The sequence below is a fragment of the Myodes glareolus genome, chromosome 6 (assembly GCF_982192425.1).
Source record: "Myodes glareolus chromosome 6, mMyoGla1.1, whole genome shotgun sequence".
In the NCBI taxonomy this organism is placed as follows: Eukaryota; Metazoa; Chordata; class Mammalia; order Rodentia; family Cricetidae; genus Myodes; species Myodes glareolus.
Genome location: NC_142031.1, coordinates 10,139,356 through 10,167,270, shown reverse-complemented (window position 1 = coordinate 10,167,270; position 27,915 = coordinate 10,139,356). Strand labels below are relative to the sequence as shown.

Below are 27,915 nucleotides of genomic sequence, written 5' to 3'. Positions count from 1 at the left end.
TACAACAAAAAGAATCATTCAAAACAATGGAATCCATTTATTATTTATGGGCTAAATGTGCATTAATACTGTCTATGTACACAGATGCATACAGACATACATATTTACAAAATACATCTCTGGTATTTGAATGCATTTAAATATATATCTTAAAAATGGTTTAATGCCTGAAAAAGATAATCAAGAAACAAAAAATAAAAAGAAGAAGATGTATAGAATTGGATATGTTAAGTATAGTTCCCACTGATTATAAATAATTATAACTAGAAGAGACAAATATTGCCCATACTATTTTACACACATCAGACATTTTGACTGCCTTAGCCAATTGAGTTAATTTCACAGAAAATTCAGTAAATTCAATGGTTCACACATCACATGCATTTTTATTGTTCAATTTTTAAGAGTGAAATCATGACCAGGTTTACTCTTTTGCCAAAGCCTGTGGCCTTATCTTTACCTTCTGAGCAAGCACTCAAAAACCAGAGGTGCATAAGAGTCTTTTAAAAGATGATGATGGCACAACTTCTTTTTGGAGATGCATTGTCATAAAATTTTAAAGTTTGTTCAAACGTCCAGCTTCTCATGTCATCTGAACATCACAACACAGAAGATACCTTTCAAACATTGGGGTAGTAGTGGTTGGGAATACCATTCAGTACAGATAGTCCGGTACTGACTGTATACGATTTTCTGTAGATCTCTGTCCTATTAAACACTTTATCACTTTGCAGACAACCAGCGGAAAACTATCAGTTTGCATTGGCCTTAAGTTTTTCCTTGGATGAAGTCAACAGGGACCATAATCTTTTAACAAATATGTCATTAGTATTCTACACTCAGGCAAGTCATTGTAAGAATGTGTCACAATCAGAAAATTGCTTTCAAAGTTCTTTCACGGCTCATAATATGTCTCCTAATTATAAATGTCAAACATGGAAGGCATGTTATGTTGTAATTTCAGGACCAAACTGGGTAGTATCGTCTAAAGAGTCAAAAGACATGGACTTCTACGCTTATTACCAGGTAAGGCTTTGTGTGGTGTGAGTTTGCAAAAAATCCTGTCTCCATTGGTGCCATTCTCAGTGCTAAGAAAAGTGTGAGGAGGAGACTGGACTTACACTTATGTCAAACTGTGTAGTCCATGGGTACTATTCAGATACTTTGGGGGCCTTTTGTATTGATTTTTTTGAAATAGTCACAAGGAAAGGAGTAACAGGAAGAGGTTGTTTCAGAATTCTTTGCAGAAAGAGTGTGTTTAACAAGTTCTTAGAAGTGCATGCTACCTCACACTGCTCCCTGTTTCCTAGTTCCTTCAACTTACCTTTGGACCCTTCCATCCCACCCTGAGTGATCGTGAACAATTTCCTTTTCTGTATCAAATGACCCCTGAGGACACATCTCTACCCCTGGCCATGGTCTCCCTCATACTTCACTTCGGCTGGAACTGGATTGGGCTGACCATCTCAGACAATGATCAGGGTATCCAATTTCTCTCATATTTGAGAACAGAGATGGAAAAAAACGTATTCTGCTTTGCCTTTGTGAACATGATTCCGCTCAACATGCATTTGTACGTGTCAAGAGCTAAAGTGTATTATAACCAAATCTTGACATCATCCTCAAATGTTGTTATCATTTATGGTGATATAGATAGTACTCTAGCTGTCAGCTATAGAATGTGGAAATCTCGAGGCATACAGAGAATGTGGGTCACCACCTCACAATGGGATGTCATTACAAGTAAGAGCGATGTCTCACCTGAATTGTTCCATGGGACTCTGGCATTTGCACGCCATCATGCTGACATTTCTGGTTTTAAAAAATTTGTCCAGAGTGTGGACCCTCTTAAATACTCAGATGAACACCTGGCAGGGCTGGAATGGATGAACTTTAACTGTGCAATCTTGGCTTCTATGTGTAAGTCACTGAGGAACTGCTCATCCAACATCTCATTGGAATGGCTGATTGCACAGACATTGGACATGGCTTTTAGCGATCATCTTTATGACATATACAATGCTGTGTATATTACATCCCATGTCTTCCATGAGATATTTCTTAAGCCAATGGGCAATCAGGAAGTACAACATTCTAACTGCTTGAAGGTGATATTTTTATTTGATGATATTCATTATTTTCTTTTTTAAATTTTTTTATTTATTTATAAAAATTTCCACTTCCTCCCCTCCTCCCAAGACCCTGCCATTTCCCACACTCCCTCTCCTCCTCTCTCTCCAGTCCTAAGAGCAGTCAAGGTTTCCTGCCCTGTGGGAAGTTCAAGTTCCTCCCTCCTCCCTCCAGGTCTAGGAAGGTTAGATCCTAGCAGACTTGGATCCACAAAAGCCAGTACATGCAGACAAAACAAGTCCCAGTGTCATTATCAATGGCTTCTCAGACAGCCCCCATGTCAGCCACATTCAGAGAATCTGATTTGATCACATGCTTGTTCAGTTCCAGTCCAACTGGCCTTGGTGAGCTCTCATTAGATCAGTCCCGTTGTATCAGTGGGTGAACATACCCCTCGCAGTCTTGACTTCCTTGTTCATGTTCTCCCCTCTTCTGCTACTCATTTGGACCTCGGGGGCTAAGGCTAGTGCTCCAATGTGGGTTTCCAACTCTATCTCCATCCATCTTCGGATGAAGGTTCCCTCTGATCCTGCCTTCCTTGCTCACGTTCTCCCTGCTTCTGCTTCTCATTTGGACATAGGGAGTTAAGTCCAGTGCTCCAATTGTGGGTACTCAATGTGGGTATTTCCATTCATCACCAGATGATGGTTCTATGGTAATATGCAAAATATTCAGCAGTACGGTTATGGGACAAGGTCAGTTCAGGCACCCTCTATTCTGCTGTGCAAGGAACAATCTGGGGACCTCTCCTTGGACCTGGGAACCCCTCTAGAATCAAGTCTCTTTCAAACCCTAAAATGACTCCCTTAGTTGAGATATATACTTCCCTGCTCTCATATCCATCCTTCCTCACTCCCCCTATTCTATTCCCCCAAGAGATCCCCAATCTTCCCATTCTTCCTTCTCTCTAATCATCTCCCCTTACTTCCACCCACCCACCCCCCGTGAACCCACGTTTGCTGGCAATCTCTCTACTTCCAATATCCAGGAGGATAACTATATGATTTTCTTCAGGTTTACCTTCTGATTTAGCTTCCCTAGGATCACGAATTATAGGCTCAAAGACCTTTAATTATGGCTAGAATCCACTTATGAATGAGTACATACCATATTCCTCTTTTTGGGTCTGGCTTACCTCACTCAGTAGAGCGTTTTCTATTTCCATCCATTTGCATGCAAAATTCAAGATGTCATTGTTTTTTACTGCTGAGTAAAACTAATGTGTATATGTTCCACACCTTCTTTAACCATTCTTCTATTGAGGGGCACCTAGGTTGTTTCCAGGTTCTGGCTATTACAAATAGTGCTGCTATGAATATAGTGGAACAAATGCTTTTGTGGTATGATAGGGCATCTCTTGGATATATTCCCAAGAGTGGAATTGCTGGGTCCTGAGGGAGGTTGACTCCCAGTTTCCTAAGAAACTGCCATACTGATTTCCACAGTGGCTGCACAAGTTTGCATTCCCACCAACAATGGATGAGTGTTCCCCTCACTCCACATCCTCTCCAGCATAGGCTATCATTGGTGTTTTTGACTTTAGCTATTCTGACAGGTGTAAGATGGTATCTCAAAGTGGTTTTGATTTGCCTTTCCCTGATCGCTAAGGAGGTTGAGCATGACCTTAAGTGTTGAAACAAAAAGCTGGTTCTTGGAGAAAATCAACAAGATTGACAAACCCCTAGACAAACTAATCAAATGGCAGAGAGAGAACATGCCAATTAATAAGATCAGAAATGAAAAGGGGGACATAACCACAGACACAGAGGAAATTTGGAGAATCATTAGATCTTACTACAAAAGCTTATATGCCACAAAGCTGGAAAATGTACAAGAAATGGACTGGTTTTTAGATAAGTACCATTTACCAAAGTTAAATCAAGAACAGGTGAACAATCTAAATAGACCTGTTAGTAGCGAAGAAATAGAAGCTGTTATCAAACACCTCCCAAACAAAAAAAGCCTAGGAACAGATGGTTTCAATGCAGAATTCTACCAGAACTTCCAAGAAGAGCTGATACCTATACTCCTTAATGTATTTCACAATATAGAAACAGAAGAGTCATTGCCAAATTCTTTTTATGAAGCTACAGTTACCTTGATACCAAAATCACACAAAGACACAACCAAGAAAGAGAATTACAGGCCAATCTCATTCATGAACTTCGACGCAAAAATTCTCAACAAAATACTGGCAAACCGAATCCAAGAACACATTAGAAAATTATCCATTATGATCAAGTAGGCTTCCTCCCGGAGATGCAGGGCTGGTTCAACATACACAAATCTATCAATGTAATCCTTCATTATTTTCTATATCAGTCTTTATTAGAGTCTCAGCTGTCCCATTCTTGTTTGTTAGGATTTATTTCTTCAAATAGAAAGATTTTTGAACCTTTTTCCTTTGAGGAAATAAATTTAGAAATTTGTAAAAATCTCAAATGTAAAGGTTGTGGAGTGGGAGACACAACTTATCAATGGAAATCAGTGATTCTGTTACAGAGGACCTGAATATCATCACCCCTGCTCTAATGCTGGAAGCATAAGAGTCTTCTTCATTAATCCTCTCCATGATAAATAGATGAACTTTTGTTCCTTAACTGTCAAATATGTGGTAATCCGAGTAGAGGATAGTTTGCACATTTGTTCTAAACTGATTCTGCCACAACTCTGGGCTTCAGAAAACACATATGTGTGTGAATGGATGGTTCTTATTGTGTAAGGGTAGATATTTGTGTGTTTCTCTGTATTTCTGGGTATATCTGTTTTGATGTGAACTATTTGTTTCTATCTATCTGTATATCTACCTGTCTGTTTAAGTGAGAATTAATTGATCTTGTGTCAATATCTTTCTCTATGGGTGTGCTTTTGTGTGTCTCTCCCTATATGTACTTGTCAGTGCATGTGCCTATGTTCCCATGTGTTTGATTTGTTTGTTTTTGTGGTTGTGCTTCCACTTATGCATATCTGTGCTTCTGTGTATGTGAGAGTTTTAGTGAATGTGTTGTACATATGTATATATGTGTTTCTGTTCCTCTGTATGTGTATCTGTCTTTGCATTTGAGGATAAATTAGTCTGTGTCAATGTCTCCCTGCCTGACTGTTTATATCTGTGTATGTCTCCTTGTGCATATTCATCCATGAATTTGTTAACATGTGTGTGTGTGCTTGTATACATTTTTGTGGGTTTCTCTTCCTCTGTTCCTAGTACGTAAGCCGGACTGTGTGTGTCTGTATGTTCATATTCCTTCTTGGCTTCAGGTGTATGTATATGGAAATAGTATGTCCCTGTTTTATGTATCTATCTATGTATTAATATGAGTATGTGTGTGTATGTGTTTGTGAATATTTAATACTACAACTGGTGTTTTCATGTATGTCTGTGCTTATGTTTGATAGTTCCTCTGATAGAAATAAAATTCAAGGGCTGTTATTATATTACCATTTATCTACTTGCTTTCATTGAGATATCTCACCTGGGCACCTTCAAGAAAGTTGCATTGAAGATGAAATCAGAATATATTTTCTGACTTCATGGAAGGGCACATTCAATAAAGAATGTTGCCTGTCTTTCAGGGGTATTCCTTACTTAGGAAGATCCACTTCACTAATCCAGTTGGGGACAGAGTGAATATGAACCAGAAAGAAAAACTGCAGCCAGAATATGACATTTTCCAGATTTGGAATTTCCCAAATGGTCTTGGACTTAAGGTGAAGATAGGAATGTTTAGCCCATATTTTCCACACGATCAACAGCTCCATTTATATGAAGACATTATAGAGTGGACCACAGGAAGTAGACAGGTAGGTCTGACCTGATGAACTGATTTACATTACACACCAGTAACACTGTCACGTGGGTTCACCTGTGCTTCCATGTAACTTAGTAAAAATAGATTGTCAATTTAGGAGCCATTTTCTGGCCGCCTATACTGTTTCGTCTTTTCATTTTTTTGAATCCTTCTCTGTGATTACTTTTTATTTATTTATTTATTTATTTTTTAATTTATAAATTTCCACTTCTGCCCCTCCTCCCAGTACCCTCCCATTCCCCTCACTCCCTCTCCTACTCCCTCTCCAGCCCTAAGAGCAGTCAGTGCTTCCTGCCCTGTAGGAAGTTCAAGTTCCTCCCTCCTCTCTCCAGGTCTAGGAAGGTGAGCATCCAAACTGACTAGGATCCCAAAAATCCAGTACATGTAGAGGAAACAAGTCCCAATGCCATTATCAATGGCTTCTCAGACAGTCCCAATGCCAGCCACATTCAGAGAATGTGGTTTGATCACGTGCTCGTTCAGTTTCACTCCAGCTGGCCTTGGTGAGCTCTCATTAGATCAGTCCCCTTGTATCAGTGGGTGAACGCACTCCTCACAGTCCTGCCTTCCTTGTTCACATTCTCCCTGCTTCTGCTTCTCATTTGGACATAGGGAGTTAAGTCCAGTGTTCCAATGTGGGTCTCTGTCTCTATCTCCATCCATCGCCAGATGAAGGTTCTATGGTGATATGCAAAATATTCAGCAGTATGGTTATGGGACAAGGCCAGTTCAGGCACCCTCTCCTCTGCTGTCCAGGGAAAAATCTGGGGATCTCTCCTTGGACCTGGGAACCCCTCTAGAATCAAGTCTCTTGTAAACCCTAAAATGGCTCCCTTAGTTGAGATATATACTTCCCTGCTCCCATATCCATTCTTCCTCCATCCCCCCATCCCAATCAACCAAGCTTTCCCCGATCCTCCCCTACTCCCTTTTCTATAACCCTCTCCCCATCCATCCACTCACGCCTGCGTGCACCCAAGTTTGCCTGGCACTCTTGTCTACTTCCAATCTCCAGGAGGATAACTATATGATTTTCTTCAGGTTTACCTTCTTATTTAGCTTCTCTAGGATCACGAATAATAGGCTCAAAGACCTTTAATTATGGCTAGAATCCACTTATGAATGAGTACATATCATATTCCTCTTTTGGGGCCTGGGTTACCTCACTCAGTAAAGCGTTTTCTATTTCCATCCATTTGCATGCAAAATTCAAGATGTCATTGTTTTTTACCGCTATGTAAAACTCTAATGTATGTATGTTCCACATCTTCTTTAACCATTCTTCTGTTGAGGGACACCTAGATTGTTTCCAGGTTCTGGCTATTACAAATAGTGCAGCTATGCACATAGTGGAACAAATGCTTTTGTAGTATGATAGAGCATCTCTTGGGTACATTCCCAAGAGTGGAATTGCTGGGTCCTGAGGGAGGTTGACTCCCAGTTTCCTGAGAAACTGCCACACTGATTTCCACAGTGGCTGCACAAGTTTGCATTCCCACCAACAATGGATGAGTGTTCCCCTCACTCCACATCCTCTCCAGCATAGGCTATCATTGGTGTTTTTGACTTTAGCTATTCTGACAGGTGTAAGATGGTATCTCAAAGTGGTTTTGATTTGCCTTTCCCTGATCGCTAAGGAGGTTGAGCATGACCTTAAGTGTTGAAACAAAAAGCTGGTTCTTGGAGAAAATCAACAAGATTGACAAACCCCTAGACAAACTAATCAAACGGCAGAGAGAGAACATGCCAATTAATAAGATCAGAAATGAAAAGGGGGACATAACCACAGACACAGAGGAAATTTGGAGAATCATTAGATCTTACTACAAAAGCTTATATGCCACAAAGCTGGAAAATGTACAAGAAATGGACTGGTTTTTAGATAAGTACCATTTACCAAAGTTAAATCAAGAACAGGTGAACAATCTAAATAGACCTGTTAGTAGCGAAGAAGTAGAAGCTGTTATCAAAAACCTCTCGACCAAAAAAAGCCTAGGAACAGATGGTTTCAATGCAGAATTCTACCAGAACTTCCAAAAAGTGCTAATACCTATACCCCTTAATGTATTTCACAATATAGAAACAGAAGAGTCATTGCCTGGAGTGAGGAGTTGCGGTCAGACCTGCTTTTCATCCTGCCCAGCTCCCGCATGGCTAGCTTAGCCCCAGAAATAATAACATATAAGTTGTATTTATTTAAATACTGTCTGGCCATTATCTCTAGAGAGTTAGTTATTGACTAACTCTCACATCTTGATTAACCCATTTCTAATCATCTGTATAGCATCACAAGGTGTGGCTTACCGGGAAAGATTTAGCATGTCTGACCTGGTGGTTGGCTCCATGGCGTCTGCCCCATTGCCCTCTTCCCAGCATTCTGTTCTGTTTACTCCGCTTACCTAATTTTCTGTCCTATCAAAGGGCCAAGGCAGTCTCTTTATTGACCAATGAAAATAACACAATAGACAGATAACCCTCCTCCATCAATTGCCAAATTCTTTTTATGAAGCTACAGTTGCCCTAATATCAAAACCACATAAAGACAAAACCAAGAAAGAGAATTACAGGCCAATCTCACTCATGAACATCGACGAAAAACTTCTCAACAAAATACTGGCAAACCGAATCCAGAAACACATTAGAAAAATTATCCATCATTATCAAGTAGGCTTCATCCCAAAGATGCAGGGCTGGTTCAAAATATGCAAATCTATCAATGTAATCCATCATATAAATATACTGAAAGAAACAAAACCATATGATCATTTCATTAGATGCTGAAAAAGCTTTTGACAAAATTCAACATCCCTTTATGATAAAGGTGTTGAAGAGATTGGGGACACAATGATCCTTTCATTTTTTTGATGTGACATTGTATTAATTTTTTCAGGATTTTAGACATGAATACTGTGATTTTTATCATGCTAGAACATGTTTCTAGCCTTTAAAATAAATATACAACTGATGGTTATCACTATTTAATCTTCTTTCCCGCAATTCAGAAATATTGTGTTGGTCCATTTCTAATTACTACACAGTGATTGTCCTCTTTTCTACTGACTCTCTGAAACAGAAGCTGAAAGACTGAGACTAATTGTAAGGCAGGAGTAAAGTAAACATATACAAATCATTCATTTTAATTATTTAATTTGCTTTAAGCATTTTTTCAACGGGTTCTAAATTGCCAATTCATTGACATAACATTTTTGACCCATTTAAAAACCTTATGAATTGTAACCTTGTTTTTTCATTCTTTCTTTTTTCTTTTCTGTGGGTATGAGTGTTTGTCTGCATGTATTTCCATGCAGTACTGGAATGTTTGGTACATATGCATGTCAGGACAATGATTTGGAAAACTGGACACAGCATTGTGCCACACAGGAGGACTAGAAGTCATGCTTGAGCCTATTCATGAAGAGAAAATTTTATGGATGACTGTGTCATTTCTTCTAGCCCTGATGTTTACCCTGAAAAAGAAATTGCTCACTAGAGGAACATTGCTTGGTACAATTAATTCTTTCACAGTTCCTTCATGCAAACAAGTGTGTATCTAGTTTCCTTATCTGTGTGGGTAGGGTGTCAGAGACCAGCTTCAACAAGAATACCACTTCCAGGGTAGGGCTTTGGGGATCAAAAGAGTTAGTAAATAATATGAAGACTCGAGAAAAAGTAATAGAGCAGAAAACAGAGGATAGTATTGGGAGGGAGTTCCATTGAGTACTGAAATTCCCCTGCATTTAATTTTCTATACAATTTTATGCCACAGTACAATAGAGGGAAGAAGAGGAAAGACTGCTTTAACATGATACAAAGAACAGGTAGAACAGTTACTGGCTTCAATATTTTGAACCATCAAGCAATTGATTCATGAGAAAAATATTCTGTTGTTAAGCAGTGAAACCACCCTAGACCAAATATACTGATGGCAGTCATTCCCAAGGTCCAAACCTCATGTTTCAAAAGAAGGAGCAGAAGTATGCTTGAATATCCTGATCATTGGTCAGGGTGGAGTGAATCCAACTCTATCAGCCACCTTAATGACAAAGTACCAAGGAACCACAGCCTAGGTCAGGATGTGTTGCCCTGGTTGTTGTCAACCATTTTGACCTTCAAATTCTCTGACATTCAGACAAGGTGGAAATGGGCTCACATGTCTGGGTTTCCACAATTCCTCCCGATTTACTAATTTTAATAAAGCCTAAGCTTCTGCTATTGGACAAATGACTATGTCTACCTTAGGTGAATGCTTTCCCTTTTTCCAGACTTACCCGTCTTCAGTACATGCTTACAATCATGCATGCCCATGTCTTAGATACCTGAGGCAGGGAGAGGATCAGACCCGTCTGTCTGATGTGGGGTTAGTGAAGATCTTTTCCCATTCTGTAGACTTTTATTTTGTCTTGTTTATGATGTCCTTTGCATTACGAAAGATTTTCAGTTTCAAGAGGTCCCAATTATTAACTGTTTCTTTCAGTGTCTGCACAAGAACAAACCTTAATTTGCTAAATTCTGCAATGTGAATAACATTCATTTGCCATAAATGATTAGGAAGTAGTACTCAGAGATTTACATCCTGATGAGATACAGGGAAATCCTGAGAACATATACCACATTACTTAACAATTTGGCAAGCAGCTTTTCTTGTTAATCTAAATTGTTTTCTTTAACTTAAATTATTTTAAAAATGCAGAGCATATGATTGTTCAGCACGATCAACCTGAGATAAATTGATTTTGTTTTTGGAAACTTATGGTCTAAAACATTACCTTCAACTAGTAGACCAGGAAGATGTAAATACACTCTAATATTCCTTATAAAACATGACCATTTTCTTTGTTGTACGGAATTTTGAATTTGGTGGATTAGTATTTTTACTTGCTTATTGCTAGTACCAATACATAGTATGGTTTCTAGGACTTGAAGAACCATTGGTATATATTGACTGTCAGTCTATAGACTGAATGCCTTATCTCCAAATAGCTAAAACGCTATAACAACAACTCCCAGCTCAAGTGTTTGAGTAAAGGCCAGTTCTTTTCATACTACATGTTCTTCTCCATAAGCAACATATGCTACTTTGCCATTGGAAGAACCATCTGTACAAATTAACATAGCATCCTTTAAGGGATCTTTTGCTACAATATTAGGGAAAATAAAGGAATATAGTTGTGTGAATTGCAGCAATGGATCAGCTGGGAAAATATGATTAATCTGGCATTCAAATTGACCTAACGAAATTGTTCAAGCATCACTACTTTGGAATAACCAATCAATCTGTTTCTCAGTAGAAGGAACTTGATCATAGCAGGTTCTCTGCTAAAATATCTCTTAGATCTTATCCTGCTCTTCTGTGCTAAGAAAGCAACTGCTTCAAAAAAAGGGTTTAATACCTTACCTGGTGAAATGGGAATGTGTAGTCTTAAAAGCAGATTATCTTGCTATAATTCTTCTGTTGGATATGTTTGTAGGTAAGAAACAGTCTTGCCAAGGTTTAGCATAATTAATACAATGTACTTGCTGTTTCTGTATAGCACACTCTATCTGCTTGTGGACCTCTCTGGCAGGTTCTATAAGCTATTTAGTAGAATTTGGATCACTGTTCCCTTTAAAACTTTCACTTAGTGATTCAAGGTCTTCCATAGGATATTTTAAAGAAGGTCTCAGCCATCGGAAGTTATCCTAAAATTTTGTAAACTGTCTTTCTTTTACTATGGAGGCACTTTATTTTTTATTGATATTATTGAGCGGTGCACTTTTTTTTCTGCTCCCCTCCCTACTTCTCTACTCTCCTTCAACCCCCACCCAGGGTCCCCATGCTTCCAATTTACTAAGGAGAAATTGTCCTTTTCTACTTCCCTTGTAGATTACATCTATGCAATGTCTCTCTTAGAGTCCTCATTATTGTCTAGGTTCTCTGGGATTGTGATTTGTGGGCTGGTTTCATAGGCTTTATGTTTTACAATGACTTATGAATGAGTCCATGTGATAATTGCCTTTCTGGGTCTGGGTTACCTCACTCAATGTGATGTTTTCTAGCTCCAGGAATTTTTCTGCAAATTTGAAAATGTCATTCTTTGTCTCTACTGTGTAGTACTCCATTGTGTAAATGTACCACCTTTTCCTCATCCATTCTTTAGTCGAGGGGTAGTAAACTTTCTTTCTACTCCAAGTTCCAAGTCTGCCTACCTGACAGGCTAAACTTTCCCATTTACATTTTCACAGACACTTGACTGACCTGAAGTTGCAGCTCCCAGAAGCTACTTTTGATGTAGCTATGCTATCAGGGTGAGCACCAGATTCTGAGTTCTGTTGAAGCTGGGCTGCTTGACTGTGTCCCACTTTGACATGTTACTAGAAGGTGCTGGGCTATGATATGCTTTTTTGTCTGGGTGGTGCACAGTCCATGTTCAGTGATCGTGCCACAGACTGTGGCCAGCTGGCAAATGTAGCTCAGGTTCTCCGATGCCTGCCATTGCAGCAGCTCTGAGAATGCCAAAGAAGATAACATGCTTAGGCTGATATATCCATGTAGATTTCTTAATTACCTCGGCCTTTTTATTTTAAAATTAGGAGAATAGTCCTGAAACCCTTCCTCTGTTAAAAGACATAGATTTATGCCTATAGGCTCCTTGGCTCATGGGCCAATTAGCCTCTAGTATTTTCTGCTGACCAGCCTCTGACACTGACTGTTGGAGGTATATCCCCTCGAATTTTCTGTCTCATGCATATCCTGGCTCCATTACACAGGAAAGCGTGGGTCAGACTCAGCTGGTTATAGTGTGTGTGTGCATGGATTGCCTGAATCTCAGGGGTAACCCAGGTCTTTGTTGGGATGCGTCATCTATTCCCTTCATTTTTTCCTACTGCTCAGCAGCTGCAGAGGTTGTGGTTCAATAAGCACAGTTTTGCAGCACTGCCTTGGTGGCAAAGGCATGCCTTGTGCCCCACACGCTTTGTAGTCTTTCACCACAACAATACTGGGTGCAGGGGCTCCCTGACCACAGCATTGTCATTTGCTGAAGGTGAGTGAGAGCCAACACTTTGGCCTCTTCATGTCCCAGAGCAAATCAGAGGTGGAGGAAGATATCCACCAACTGAGAAGAGGAAGTGCATTGTTTATAATATCTACAAACTCTGCAAAATCTCTGCATGTATTTATGCTTTACCCCAGCTCTTCTGGCTATCAAAAGATAACCAAGTAACTGTGCAGATAGTTAAATACAATTTTCTTGTTCCATATATACAATTATTACTTACAAATTTTACTCCCAATATTTTCCCCACGTTCCCTTCCTTTATTATCTATTATTACTTATTTCTGAGGGCTCATCACTCACCTCTCCACCTGTAGTGCAATTTTCTTCATGCAGGGTCCTTCATGTACTCCCATGTATGCTGGCCACACTTGTGTGCATTTCAGGCTTCACCTGTTGCCCCATATCTTGGCACCATTTGTCAGAGACCAGCTTTGTCAAAAAAAAAACTCAAAAAGATAGGACCTTGGGGATCAGAAAAGTAAGTAATGAATATGAACACATGAGTAAAAATAATAAAACAGAAAACAGAGAGACATGTCAAGAGGGAGTCCCAGTGAATAGTGAAATCCCCCTGCATATAATTTTACTTACAGTTTTATACCCCAATACAACAAAGGAAAGAAAAAAAGACTGCTTTAACACGATACAAATGACAATTAGAACAGTTGATTGCTTTAATACTTTCAGCCATCACACAATTCATCCATGAGAAATCCATTCTGTTGTTTAGGCAGTGGACCCACCCTAGTACAAGTATCCTGAAGGCACCCAGCCACTCCTAAGGTTAAACTTTCTATTTCAAAAGAAGGAGCAGAAGTATGCTTCAATATCCTGACCATTGGTCACACTGGAGTGGATTCGACTGTATGAGCCTTATTAAAGTCAAAAACCAAGTATTCATGCCCTAGGTATGTAGTGTAGTCAAAATCAGCAACTGTGGCCCCAAGTGTTGCCAACAATATTGACCAACCTCAAACTTTCTGACCTTCAGACAATGGAAATAGACTCACATTTTTTGGGCCTCCACAGTGGAGACATTGTTAGTAAAGAAATTGAGTTTTGAGAATTGATGAATGATATGTTCTATTATGGGTTTTAGAAATGTTATAGATAAGAATGCCCCTGTGGGTTGTTTAAGGTGTCTAATTCAAACTTCCCAACTTCAAAGTGGCTTGAATTTTAAAGGAGTTAACTTCAATGGAGACTTCAAGCTTGATCTGAAGTTACATCTCAGGTAGCCAAAGGAGTATGAAATTTACAGTTAATATTCTTTCTCAGAGGGATGCAGAGAGTCATTCTCAGGAAAAAGGACATTTGATCTGAAGGTTTAACTACTCAGATACATAGTCATTCAGAGAGCAGTAGTGAAATTTCACATGTGCTCGAAGCAAGCCTCACTTGAGCATCAAGAAAACATCCACTGGAGGAATACAGAAGGTTATGAACTATGCAACTAGTGCCATACTCCCAAATGTGCTAATTTCAATGCAGAAACAAATGAGAAAAAAAAATGAAGACATCAAAGCAGCACAACTCCTAATGTTAGGGTCATAGGCATAAACAAGAGTGTGTTCAATGACAAAAATTAAATAGAAATACCAGTTTGCATGCTCTGTAGTTTTTGTCCAGAGTGAACAACTCATTCTTCCTCCTAAATTTTCAGCATTGTGAAGCTACTCAACTTTATATTAAATTGTTTCTACACATTTATATAATTTGTCATTCTATTAAATGCCAAGTGAATAGCTTACTGTTATTTTAACATGGTAATTTCAAATAGTTATGGAAAAAATAGGTAACACTACTGATATCAGTATGTCTCTAATTTTCCTCAGATGCCGCCCACTGTGTGCAGTGCTGATTGTGGTCCAGGATTTAAAAAGTTCAGACAGCAGGGAATGGCAGAATGCTGTTTTGATTGCATTCCCTGCCCAGAAAATGAAGTTTCTAATGAGACAAGTGAGTATTTGCTGCCAAGATAAATCCTTCACCATGATCATCCACTCTAACATACATGGAGGTGATCTATGGGTCTAAAAGTCTGCTGCTCAATCAAATATATCACTTTTGTAAGTTAGATTTATTAGAATGTGATCAATGTCAATGTCCCTTTAAGTCACACCATATGCTATTACATGCATCTTTGATTCATGGAAAACTCATGGCATATATCAGTTTTTCAAAGAAACAGTTCTGGTAATCAAACTGTACAGTGAGGAAATTCTAAACAAGGTCTTTTCTAGCGATTGTTTAACCTATTTCCATGTATGTGTGTGACCCTACAGACATTTATAGGCACCATGCTCATGTAAGAATCAGTAAGGATAAGAGTAGGTCATCAGATCCACTGAACTCTGTTGTGTTGTGGGTGTGATAGGAACTAATTGCAAGTCCTCTGTAAAGTTAATGAAAACAGATAATTACTTGGACAATTATCAGAAATAGTTAAATATAAGAAAGACAACTTTAAGCAATATCCAGAGACCCCTTTTTCAGAGAATCAATGTGATTTGTAATCTAGGGAAATATTGATAAGTACTGACACATGATATAGAACATATGAGGAGTCCCACAACAATATTTTTATATAAAGCACCCATTTAATAATGTTACAATTATAGGCCAGTTCAGACACCCTCTCCAGTATTTCTAGAAGTTTTAGCTGGCATCAATTTTTTGGGTTCCTGGGAGATTCACTCACACCAGGTTTCTCCCTAACCCCATAGTTGCCCCCTCTAACAAGATATCTCTTTCATGACAGCCTCTCTCCATTGTGTCCATAAATATGACTATCTTGATCCCCATATTCCTATCCCATCATCCTCTCCCTTCTACCCACTTCCCCAGTTTTCCCAGAAAATCCCATTTACTTCTTATTCCCACAGAGATCCCTGTGTTTCTACTAGCGTACTCCTTGTTGCCTAGCTTTTATGGGGCTGTGAATTGTTGCCTGATTATTGTTTATTTTATATTTACTATCCATTGATGAGTGAGAACATTCTGTACTTACATTTCTGCACCTAGGTTAACTTACTCAGGATGACTTTTTTTCTAGTTCCATCCATTTGCCTGCAAATTTCATGATGTCATTCTTTTTTTTTTTGACCACCAAATAATGTTCCATTGTGTAAGTGTACCATATTTTCTTTACTTATTTCAGATATGAGGACCATCTAGGTTGTTTTCAGGCTCCGGATATTATTAATAATGCTACTATGAAAATAGTTCAGCAAGTATCCTTATGGCATGATTCCTTTGAGAATATGCCCAAGATGGTATTATTGTGTCAGCAGGTAGACTGATTCTCAATTTTCTGAGAAAGTAACAGACTAATATCCACAGTGGCTGTACACATTTGTACACACACACACGCAGTGGTAGGATGTTCCCCTTACTCCACATTCTCTCCATCATAGATTGTCATTCGCATTTTTATCTTATTCATTCTGACAGGTGAAAGATGGCATCACACAGTTGTTTTGATTTTCATTTCCCTGATACCTAAGTGTAGTGAGAGGGTGCTTATTGGTTTCTCAGCATCCCAGGCCCAAAATAATGACACAAACACTATATTAATTGCAACACTGTTTGAGCAATAACTTAAGCTTATTTCTAGCTAATCCTTACATTTTAAAATAATCCATTTCTATTAGTTTATATTTTACTACAAGGCTCATGATTTTTCTGGTCAGGTGCCAGGGTGTATATCTCCTTTGGCAGCTACATGGCATTATATTTACCTTGCCTTCTTTTCTCCACTATCTCTGCTTGGAATTGCCATATTGTTCTATTCTGCCCTGTCATAGGCTAAAGAAGCCTCTTTATTAAGCAATGGTAACAAAACATTTACAGTATACAGAGCAGGATTCTATATCACCTCCCCTTTTCTGTCTAGCTAAAAAGAAAGGTTTTAACTTTAACATAGTAAAATTACATATAATAAAACAGGTATCAAGTAAAAATTACAGTTACCATATTTATATCTACCTTATCTTTTATGATAACTAAGGAAAACTATAATTATAACTATCTATTCTACAACTTCATCAAACACCCCAAAAGGAAGTAATATTACCTAAATTAATAGGAAGTGCATTGTAAGCAACTTTCAAAACTCTAAAATTGACAGAGATAACTGGCTGCCTGGACAGTCACCCAACGGTGCAAAATCGATTTTCAACCTACAGGCTCATAGTATCTGGCAGACTTTTCCATCAGGCAGAAAATTTAAATGCCTCTTATGCCTTCTATTGATAAAGTTCATCAGTTTCTTTTTTCTGTGTCCTGTAAAATGTCTGGCAGTCTTTTCTATGAAGCAGGACCACTGAAGGACTGTCTCACCTTTTGTTGGTTCATCAGTCATTTTCCTGTGAGTCCTGCAAGGCCAGTTCATACAGCATACCATCAAGCAATCCAGGCAAGAGCAGTTTCTTGCCCAAGTGGCAAACCAACTCCATAAGTAGTCTCTTCAATGCACATAATCCTCTTGAAGTAGATTGGTGTGTCCACAATCAGATGTGTCTCATGGTTGAAAGAAGTCCTAAGTTTGTTAAAACATTTAAATGCTATATTCTATAGGTCTTTGAAAATTGAGAATACCTATTCACATAAAATGTATCTCTATATATCAAGAAAACCTAACTAACATGAGTACAAGCTTGACTATTATAGATACTATCTATTAAGGTATATTTTAAATTATATATTACATTTTTAAATGAGCTGCACAAATATGATACTCTAAACAAGAGCAGAAATAAATATAATAAAATTTACCTTAAATTTGTATCAATAAACCAAGATCCATACCAATGCAAAGTATTCATCTCGATATCATATCCCCTTTAAAAGTAAACAAACATTTAGGGAATTAGGGTGTGGTTTTCTCCAAATTTCATCCTACCTGCTTTTTGTTGGGCAAAGTAATTTTGATGGTTTATGGAGACCTATGACGATGTCTTGGTCCATCAAACCACATTACTCTGGAAGGACTCCACAGGTTCTCATCCTCTGTGAAAACAAAAGCAGAACCTCTTTTCCAAAGCAATATAGCTTTAGACCCAAATTTTGAAGTAAAAGATCTTTAAAATATATGTGTTAACTTGGCATAGCAGCTCATACAATGAAATGTCTCTGTACTTACCTCATTCACAGTCAAACATTCAAATAAAATACAATAATATGCATAATCTGGGCTCTCTGTGTATATTCCATTTTTATGTGCCTTATTTTTCTTACATTATTACTTTTTTCTAGGAGTTTACTATTTATTTTATTATCCCTACACCTTTGATCTACGACTGTCTGTATTCTTATTTATTATAACAGTCTATAGTCTTTTTTCGTGCACACGCACGCGTTCTTGCTCTCTCTCTTTCTTGCCTACATACACTCATCCAATGATTTCACATATTTAGAGGTGTTTTGTTTTCTGGATTTGTCTTTATTGCATAACTGTAATAATATCCTGATGGATCACATTATAAAATGCTATGTAGAATGCCAATGAATAAGGATGTTTTCTCTTTAACTCTTCCCAGTCCACCATGGTGGATGTCTGTTTAGCATGACTCATAGCCCTATTTTCAGGCATACAAGGGGTCTATGTTGCCATTAAGCAAGTAGCAGTCTGATCACAAACCTCATTTAAATGTTCCATAGCTGGAACTTCCAAAAGAGTCAGAGCTGCTTATACTGGAGAAAGAGGAAGCCTACTCCTAAAGAAGCCATGAAGGCTTCCTTGCAACTGCTGAGTCAGGGAGATCTCTCTTACAGTAACCACGGTGCTTCTGCCTGCTGTAAGGAAACAGAGCTCATCTAAAAAAAATGTGACTAGAAGTATCCATTTTTTATTTTGAGTCTAGAACTCATTTTGAAAGCATGCTCATGTTTTATATGAATGTAGTCAGCCTCATATTGGACGTCAATCTGTAGAAGGAGACTGCTCATTCATTTCCTGGATGCTCAGAAGAGAAATAATCACACAGAAACTGTATTATTTGCAATACCATTTGGCCAATAGCTTAGTCATATTTCTAGCTAACACTTACATCTTAAATTAACCCACTTCTACTATTTTATATTTTACCACAAGGTTCATGGTTTTACTGGTAAAGTTCTTGGACATCTGTCTCCTTCAGCAGATACATGGTGTCTCTCTGACTCTGTCTTCTTTTCTTCTCTATCTCTGCTTAGAAATTCCTCCTTGATCTATTATGCACTGTCATAGGCCCAAGCAAACTCTTTATTAACCAATGGTAACAAAATGCATTCACAACAAATAGAGAAAAATCCCACATGACCAAAGAAGGTTGAAAAATCCCTTAAATGTATCTTGTGCATTTAAGATTCTTCTGCCGAAAATCCTGTTTGTATCTGCATCCTATTTTTAAAAGAGATTATTTGGTCTTTTGAAGTTTAGCTTCTTGACCATTTATATATTTTATAGGTTAGCCTTCTGTTTCATGTAGGGTTGGTAAAGATCTTTCCTATTCTGTACACTGAAATTTTGTCTTACGGATAGTGTCCTTAGCTTACAGAAGCTTTTCAGTTTCAAGAGGTCCCATTTGTTAATTGGTGATCTCAATGTCTGTGCTACTAGTGTTATATTCAGGAAATAGTGTCCTGTGCCCATGTGTTCAGGGCTACATCCCACTTTCTCTTCTATCAGCTTCAGTGTAATTGTATTAATGTTGAGGTCTTTGATTGACTTGGACTTGAGTTTTCTTCAGTGAAATAGATACGTATCTATTTACATTTTTCTACATGTCGATATCTAGTTATAACAGTGATACTTGTTGATGATGCTGTCCTTTATGCTGTATGATTTGGCTTCTTTGTTAAAAATCAGGCATTTATGGGTGTGTGGATTCATGTCACGGTTTTTGACTCAATTCCACTTATTCACATTTCTGTTTTTATGCTAATATCAAACAGTTGATACTATATCTCTAAAGTAGATTTTGAAATCAGGGATGATCACACCTCCAGAAGCTCCTTTAGCTTTCCAGGGTCTGTTGTTCCATATGAATTCTAGTATTGTTCTTATAAAATCTGTGAAGAATTTTGTTGGGAATTTTGATGGAGATTGAATTGATTCTATAGATTTCTCTTTGTAAAATTCCCAATATAACTATGTTAATATAACCAATCCATTAACATGGGAGATCTTTCAATATTTTCTCTTTCTGCCCCCAGATATTTTATATTATTTGTGACTATTGTAAAAGGTCTTTCTTCTCTGATTCATTTATCAGCCCACTTATCATTTGAATAAAGAGAGAATACTATTTTTTTTAGTTAACCTTGCATTCAGTCATATTACTTAAGCCCTTATCAGATGGAGGAGGTCCATGATAAAAATTTTTGTGGTCACTTGTGTATACCAACATACCATCTGCAAATAGAAAAATTTGACTTTTTCCTTTCCAATTTTTATCACTTTGAGCTCCTTGTCTTATCTTATTGCCGTAGCTAGAGCCTCAAGTACTATATTGAAGAGATGTAGAAAGAGTGGCGAGTCTTGTCTTGTTCCTTATTTTGGTGAAATCACTTTGAGATTCTCTTCTTTTAATTTGATGTTGGCTTTAGCTTCATTTTATTGCATTTTTAATGTTTAGGTATGTTCCTTGTATCCCTGATTGCTGTGTGCTCATGTACCTTGTAAAGATTTGCTATTGCATTGGTATAATAAAATACTGATTGGCCAGTAGCCAGACTCTATATATAGGCAGGGCAACTAGACTAGAAGAATTCTGGGAAGAGGAAAGGCTCAGTCTCTCGTTACCAGTCACAAGCAGAAGAAGCAAGATGAGAATGCCTCACTGAGTTAGGTACCAAGCCACATGGGTAAACATGGATAATAATTATGGGTTAATTTAAGTTGTAAGAGCTACTTGATAATAAACATGAGTTACTACACCAACCAATTTATATTCATATAAGCCTCTATGTGTTTTGAATCCCTATGGAACCAGGCAGGACAGGAACATATCTACACCTGATCTCTCCAGATTGTGTATCATGAAAGAGTATTGAATTTCATCACAGGGCTTTTTTAGTACATAACGAGGTGATCATGTGGTTTTTTCTTTACATCTGTTTGTATGGTAGATTACTTTGACAGATTTTCATATAATGGTTTTTTTTTTTGGTTTTTTTGAGACAGGGTTTCTCTGTGGCTTAGGAGCCTGTCCTGGACCTAGCTCTTGTAGACCAGGCTGGTCTCGAACTCACAAAGATCTGCCTGTCTCTGCCTCCCGAGTGCTGGGATTAAAGGTGTGCACCACCACCGCCCAGCTCAGATTTTCATGCTGAACCACCTCTACATCTCTGGAATGAAGGCTACTTGATCACAGTGGATGATTTCTTTTGTGTGTTCTTGGACACATTTTGCCAGTAATTTATTGAGTATTTTTGCATCAGTATTCACAAGGAAGCATGATCTCTAATTCACTTTCTTTGTTGCCTCTTTCTTTGGTTGGTTATGAGGGTAACTATGGCCAAATAAAAAGAATTTGCAAAAGTCCTTCTGTTTGTATTGTGCATAACAATTTGAAGAATATTGGTATTAGCTTTTTGGTGAGATTCTTAAAGAATTGTGCATAGAAATCATCTGGCCTTGGGGTGTTTTGCGTTGGGAGATTTATAATGTCTGTTGCTATTTTCTTGTGGTCTTGATTTAATTTTGGAATGTAGTACCTATCAACTAAGGTTTTTTATTTCTTTTAGATTTTCCTATATTTTGCAGTTTAGGTTTTTGAAGTATAATCTAATAATTCTCCATTTTCATTTCTGACTTTGTTAATGTAGATATTCTATCTCTACCTTTTGGTTGGTGTGGATTAGGGTTTGTCTATCTTGTTGATTTTCTCAAAGAAAAAACTCTTTGTTTCATTGATTCTTTATATTGTTCTCTTTCTTTTAATTTTATTGATTTCAGCCCCACATTTGATTATTTTCTGTCACCTACTCTTTCTGTTTGAGTTTGCTTCATTTTGTTCTATAATTATCAGGTGTACTATTAATTTAATAGTGAAAGATTATTTTAAGTTTTTATGTAGCCACTAAGTGCTGTGATGTTTCCTCTTAGTGCTGCATTCTTAGTGTCCCATATGTTTGAATATGTTGTGGATTCATTTTCATTGAATTCTAGAAAGTCTTTAACTTTTTTATTTCTTCCTTGACCCAGCAGTGGTTCAGTTGAAAGTAGTTCAATTTCCATGTGTCTACATATATTTTTCAGTTTGTGTTGCTGTTGAACTCTCACTTTACCCCACAGTGGTCTGATATAATACAAGGTTTATTCCACTTTCTTTGTATCTGTTGAGATTTTATCACAACCAACAATGCGTCAATTTTAGAAAAGATTTCATGGGGTTCTGAGAAGGGATATTCTTTTGTGTTTTGGTGAAATATTTCATAGTAGTTTACTAAGTTTTTTTTAGTCAAAACATCTGTTAGTTCCCTTCTTTCCCTGTTAAGATTCTGTGTGACAGTCCATTGGTGAGAATGGGGTGTTGAAGTCTTCCAATATTAACATGTGGGATCTGATGTGTGATTTAAGCTTTAGTAATGTTTATTTTTCAAATACCAGTGCCCTAGTAATTAGGGGATAGATGTTGAGATATGACTCTTCATCTTGATAGATTTTTCCTATGATAAATATGAAATGTCTTTCTTTATATCTTTTAATTAATTTTAGTTTGAATTCTATTTTGGTAGATATTAGGATATTTATATCAGCTTGCTTCTGACATCCATTTAATTGGAAAAACTTTTCCCAACCCTTGACATCAAGGTAATGTCTATCTTTGAAGTTTAGGTGTGTTTCATGTATGGAGCAGAAGGATGGATCCTACTTTTAAATCCATTCTCTTAGCCTGTTTCTTTTTATTGGCAAATTGAGTCCATTGAAATTAAAAGATGTTGATGACCAGTGATTATTAATTCTTGCTATTTTTTGGCTTTAGTGGTGGCAATAGTGGAGGTAGTGTGTGTATTTCCCTTCTTTGAGCTTTATTAATTGTGAGATATATATTGCCTGTGTTTTCTTGTAGCTAACTTTCATGGGTTGGAGTTTCTCTTCTAGCACTTTCTGTAGTGTTGGAGTTGTAAATAGGTATTATTTAAATCTGGTTTTCTCATGAAATATCTTGCTTTTTCATCTTTGGAGATTGAAATTTTTCCTGGGTTTAACAGTTTGGGCTGGCATCTGTGGTCTATTAATTTCCATAAAACATCTGTTTAGGACCTCTGGCTTTTAGGGCCTCTATTGAGAAGTCAGGTGAAATTCTGATTGATCTGCATTCATATATTGCTTGGCCTTTTTCATTTCCATTGCTTAAAATTCCTTCTTTATTCTGTGTACTGTTTGGTTATTATGTGGTTAGGGGACTTTCTTGGTCTAGTTCATTTCATGTTCTGTAAGCTTCTTGTACTTTTATGGTCATGTCCATGTTTAGTTTGGGAATGTTTCCTCCTATAATTTTATTTTCCATATTTCTATGAATATGTTTTCTCTGTCTTTGAGCTGGGATTCTTCTCCTTCTTCTTAGGACTGATCTTTTCATGCTGTCTCTGATTTCCTAGATGTTTTGTGTTAGGAATTTATTGGATTTTACATTTTCTTTGACTTATGAATCCATTTCCTCCTCTGGGTCTTTAAAAAGTCTGTGATTCTCTTTTCTATTCCTTGTATCCTCTAGGTGATTATTAAATCAGTAGTTTCTGTTCACTTACCCAGATTTTCCGTTTCCTGAATTCCCTTTCTCTGTATTTTCTTTATTGTTTCTATTTCAATTTTCAAGTCTTGCATGGTTTCCTTCACCTGTTTGATTGCTTTTTCCCTTTTTTTGTCTCTTTTAGGATTTATTGACTTCTACTTTTTTGTTTGTCTTTTCTTCAAATTCTTAAGGGAAATTTTCATTTTCTCTTTGAGAGCCTTTATCAACTTCATAGTGTTATCTTAAGACTGTTTTCTAGTGTTTCAGCTGTATTGACATGTTCAGGTCTTAATGTTGTAGGATCACTGGTGATCAAATATTGCACTTTCAGTTGTTGAAAGAATTCTTGTTCTGGCATTTGCTCATCTCTTCTTCTAACATGTGTGGGTTTTGTCTGTGCCTAAATAGTCTGTGCTTCCAACTGGTATAGTTTGTGTCTTTGCCTCTTCTTCCAAATGCTGTGGTTTGCATTTGATTCTCTATAGTCTTCTGGATATACAGGACACTACTGGCCATTGAGTAGATGTTCAAATACCTGCTTGTCAACTGATGGGGACTGCACCACAGCAGTGAAGTTCCACCAGTGTTAGGGACAGGGTCCAGCCATCTAGCTGATTTTTTTTCCAAAAGATATGGCTTTTAGCTGTGCCTATATAGTGTTCTGGCCTTTCAAAGGAAGGCTGGCCATAAGGAAGATGTTCAGGGATGTGGGGGGTTGTGGTGGAGTGGGTCTTGGATGGACAGAATCTAACGTGTTACAGGAGTTTTGGTGCAGCCCGGAGTCTGGTCTCTCAACTGCTTGTCAACTGGTAGGGAGGCACCAAAGCAGTGAAGTTCCACCAGTAGTTAGAGCAGTGCCAAGGTGCCTTGCTGGTGCTGCAATGGGATTTGGAGAAGCATGACATATGCCTGGAGTTTTAATTAGGCTCTGAATTTTGAGATGGTCCAACTTGGAGCCTGGTCACTTACCTGTTTATTTTTGATGGGTGTGGTTTGCACCTAGGTTGATATAGACTGTTGTTGACAGAGGTTTTGTGTCATGCCTGATCCCACAGCTGTTCAGTCCCAAAGAAACACACAAATATATACCTGAATAATAAACTAATTAGCCTAGTAGTTCAGAATGTCTTATTAACTAATTCTTCTAACTTATATTAACACATACTTCTTATTTGTGTTAGCCACATGGCTTGCTACCATTTATAAGTGAGATATTCTCTCCGTGCAACCTCTGCTGGGTGATGACTACAGACAGAGCATATCCTCCTCCCAGAATTCTCCTAATCTGGTCACATTGCTTATAATTCCTGCCAAGCCATTGGCCAATCAGCATTTTATTAAACCAATAGAAGACACAGTCTTTACAGGGTACGACACGATTGAACCACAGCAGACCACTGGCATTACGAGAAATGCCTGTATATGGGGAGGATGGTCAGGTGCTTAGGGTTTGGTAATGAAGAGTGTCTTGGAGGGACAGGACTCAGTGGGTGGCAGGAGTGGTGGTGCAGCCTGGAGGCAGGTCTCTCACCAGCTTGTCAGGTCTTGAAAACTGCCAGGTTTCGGCTTCATTGAATAATACCAAGGGGAGCAACTCCGTACTGTCCATGATGACAAAACCAAGGGCATATTTATTTAATTGCTTTACATTTTCAAACATCAAAATTATCTTTATATAGCTTTCATTCCTTATTTTTTCCCTCCAACTCACCCCATATGAACCAAATAACCCCCATATTCATGATCTCTTTTGTTAGGTTACATGTACGCACATACAACTTAATGATTCTGAAGGGACTCTTGTCAGACCAAACATGGCAAACATGTCTCTAGCAAACCCTGTCCTTCTCTTGCCTTGATATAAACCATTAGATTACTAAGGTATCTTGACTATAATTTGCCACCATAAGTTATGGGGAGTTGTCTTCTTAGGAGGATTGGCCTTGTTAGAGATGGTGTCATCTTGTTGCATGAAGTAGGCCAATGTGGAGGCAGAGTTTGAGGTCTCATATATGTTCAAACCACATGCAGTGTATCTGTTTACTTCCTCTTGACTATGGCTCAAAAAATATGAATCAAATCTCCTTCTACAGTACCAGGTCCAACTGCATTCAACCACATCCCACCATAATGATAATGGATTGAACTTCTTAGTTATAAGATACTCAATTTGATGATTTCCATTGAAGAGTTGCCATGGTTGTCATTTTTCTTCAAAGAAATATAAAACCTAAGACAATTACATTGTAAAGCTAGCCACCAAGTTCCATTGCCTTATTCAGTCACAGCCTTCTCCTGAGATGGATTATCATGGTCCAGCTATCAATAAATGAAATCAAACTAGCAAAAACCACCTTGTGACGATCCCAGTTTAGCTAATAATAAAATTAAACACTTCATCCTAAAATGGGGCAACCCTTTTACATTTATAAATTGCCATTTTAGTATACTTTGTGCCTGTTTCAATTCTGTCCATAGGAAGATCTCAACCCTCTTCGTACAGCTGCACAAATATCTCCTCCTCCTCTCCTTTGTTCCTTTCTCTTCTCCCACATTCTCTATCTCCTAAATTTCTACTAGAAAAGTCTGTGCTTTCCTTGAAACATGAAAAATGACATTATTAACAAGCCTTTATTAGACAGTATAATGGTTGTCTGGTTTCATTCCACTAAAAGTAATGAATGTGTATTGTGGAATGGAAGCATTCCTATGCAGCAATATCTTTCATCTACATCCCGGGGAAAGGTGTAGACATTGCAATGTTTCTCAACAAGCATATTTAAAATTTCCAGTCAAGAAAATTCTCAAGCTGCACTAATCATACCCTTTTTCTCCATCAGACGTGGATCAGTGTGTAAAGTGTCCAGAGGACCAGTATGCCAATGCAGAACACATCCATTGCATTGACAAAGCTGTGAGCTTTTTGAGCTATGAAGACCCCTTGGGGATGGCTCTGACCTTGATAGCATTGGGCTTCTCTGCACTCACATCTGTGGTTCTTGGGGTCTTCATGAAGAACCATGACACTCCACTTGTGAAGGCCAATAACCGGAATCTCAGCTACACCCTGCTCATCTCACTCATCTTTTGTTTTCTCTGTCCCTTGCTTTTTATTGGCTATCCAAACACAGCTATGTGCATCCTGCAGCAAATCACATTTGGAGCGGTATTCACTGTGGCTGTTTCCACTGTGTTGGCCAAAACAGTTACTGTGCTTCTGGCTTTCAAAGTCACAACACCTGGAAGAAGGATGAGGTACTACCTGATTTCAGGGGCACCCAACTTCATCATTGCCATCTGTACCCTCATCCAAATTATTCTCTGTGCAATTTGGCTGGGAGTTGCTCCCCCATCAATTGACATCGATGACAAAAATTACCATGGCCACATAATTGTTGTGTGTAACAAGGGCTCAATTATTGCATTCTACTGTGTCTTGGGATACCATGGCTCCCTTGCATTAGGGAGCTTCATTGTGGCTTTCTTGGCCAGGAATCTCCCTGACACATTCAATGAAGCCAAGTTGCTGACATTCAGCATGCTGGTGTTCTGCAGTGTCTGGGTCACCTTTCTTCCTGTCTACCATAGCACCAAGGGCAAGGTCATGGTGGCTGTGGAGGTCTTCTCCATCTTGGCCTCCAGTGCAGGCTTGCTGGGATGTATCTTTATCCCCAAGTGCTACATAATTTTGTTAAGACCAGAGAGAAATTCACTTCAAACGTTAAAGAAGAAAACATCTAACTGAAGTACTGTTTCTGAAATTAAAAGGGACAGCTGTAGTTTTGGTTCTAAACCACCTGCTATGATGCAATGAAAGATGTATGTTTGAACTAGTGACTCTCACTGCTTCTTTTAATAAGGATGCCTAGAAGTGACATATACACTACTTTTATGTATGTTGTCTCTTGTAAACTTCAACTCAACCCATTAAGTTATAATACCTGGCTATTGGACATTACTGCCAAGTCCATACTTTTTCTTTCTCTAATATACAATAAGAATTGAAATAAACTCATAATTTTTAAATTGATATCTGAGTGAATGTGTGACTTTGTCAGCCATTGAGTGCTGAGATTAAAGACTCACTTGCCCCATCACTACACTTTTTCCCAAATAATAGAGGTAATACTCCTATTACCCTTTAGAAAAGTTCAGTTCTCCAAGAGACAACCAGCACACAGAGAAAATTATAGAGTGAGACAAGGCAAAAGG

General features: G+C 38.1%; 1 protein-coding gene across 4 annotated transcripts; it reads left to right on the top strand.

The window, feature by feature from the left end:
* The first annotated feature begins 750 nt into the window (after window positions 1–750).
* On the top strand, window positions 751–27,448 carry LOC148121611 (vomeronasal type-2 receptor 116-like). Of its 4 annotated transcripts, none has more exons than XM_087906667.1 (5): window positions 751–1,026; window positions 1,311–2,108; window positions 5,707–5,934; window positions 14,815–14,938; window positions 26,544–27,448. In XM_087906667.1, exons 1-5 carry the CDS (start codon window positions 820–822, stop codon window positions 27,446–27,448), a joined length of 2,262 nt encoding a protein of 753 aa, XP_087762793.1. In that variant the 5' UTR covers window positions 751–819. The 4 variants fall into 4 exon arrangements, with proteins under 4 accessions (XP_087762793.1, XP_087762795.1, XP_087762794.1 ...); XM_087906669.1 differs by lacking the exon at window positions 751–1,026 and adding an exon at window positions 3,739–3,758 and having other exon boundaries at window positions 1,323–2,084; window positions 5,688–5,934; XM_087906668.1 differs by lacking the exon at window positions 751–1,026 and adding an exon at window positions 2,715–2,734 and having other exon boundaries at window positions 1,323–2,084; window positions 5,688–5,934.
* The last annotated feature ends 467 nt before the right edge of the window (window positions 27,449–27,915 follow it).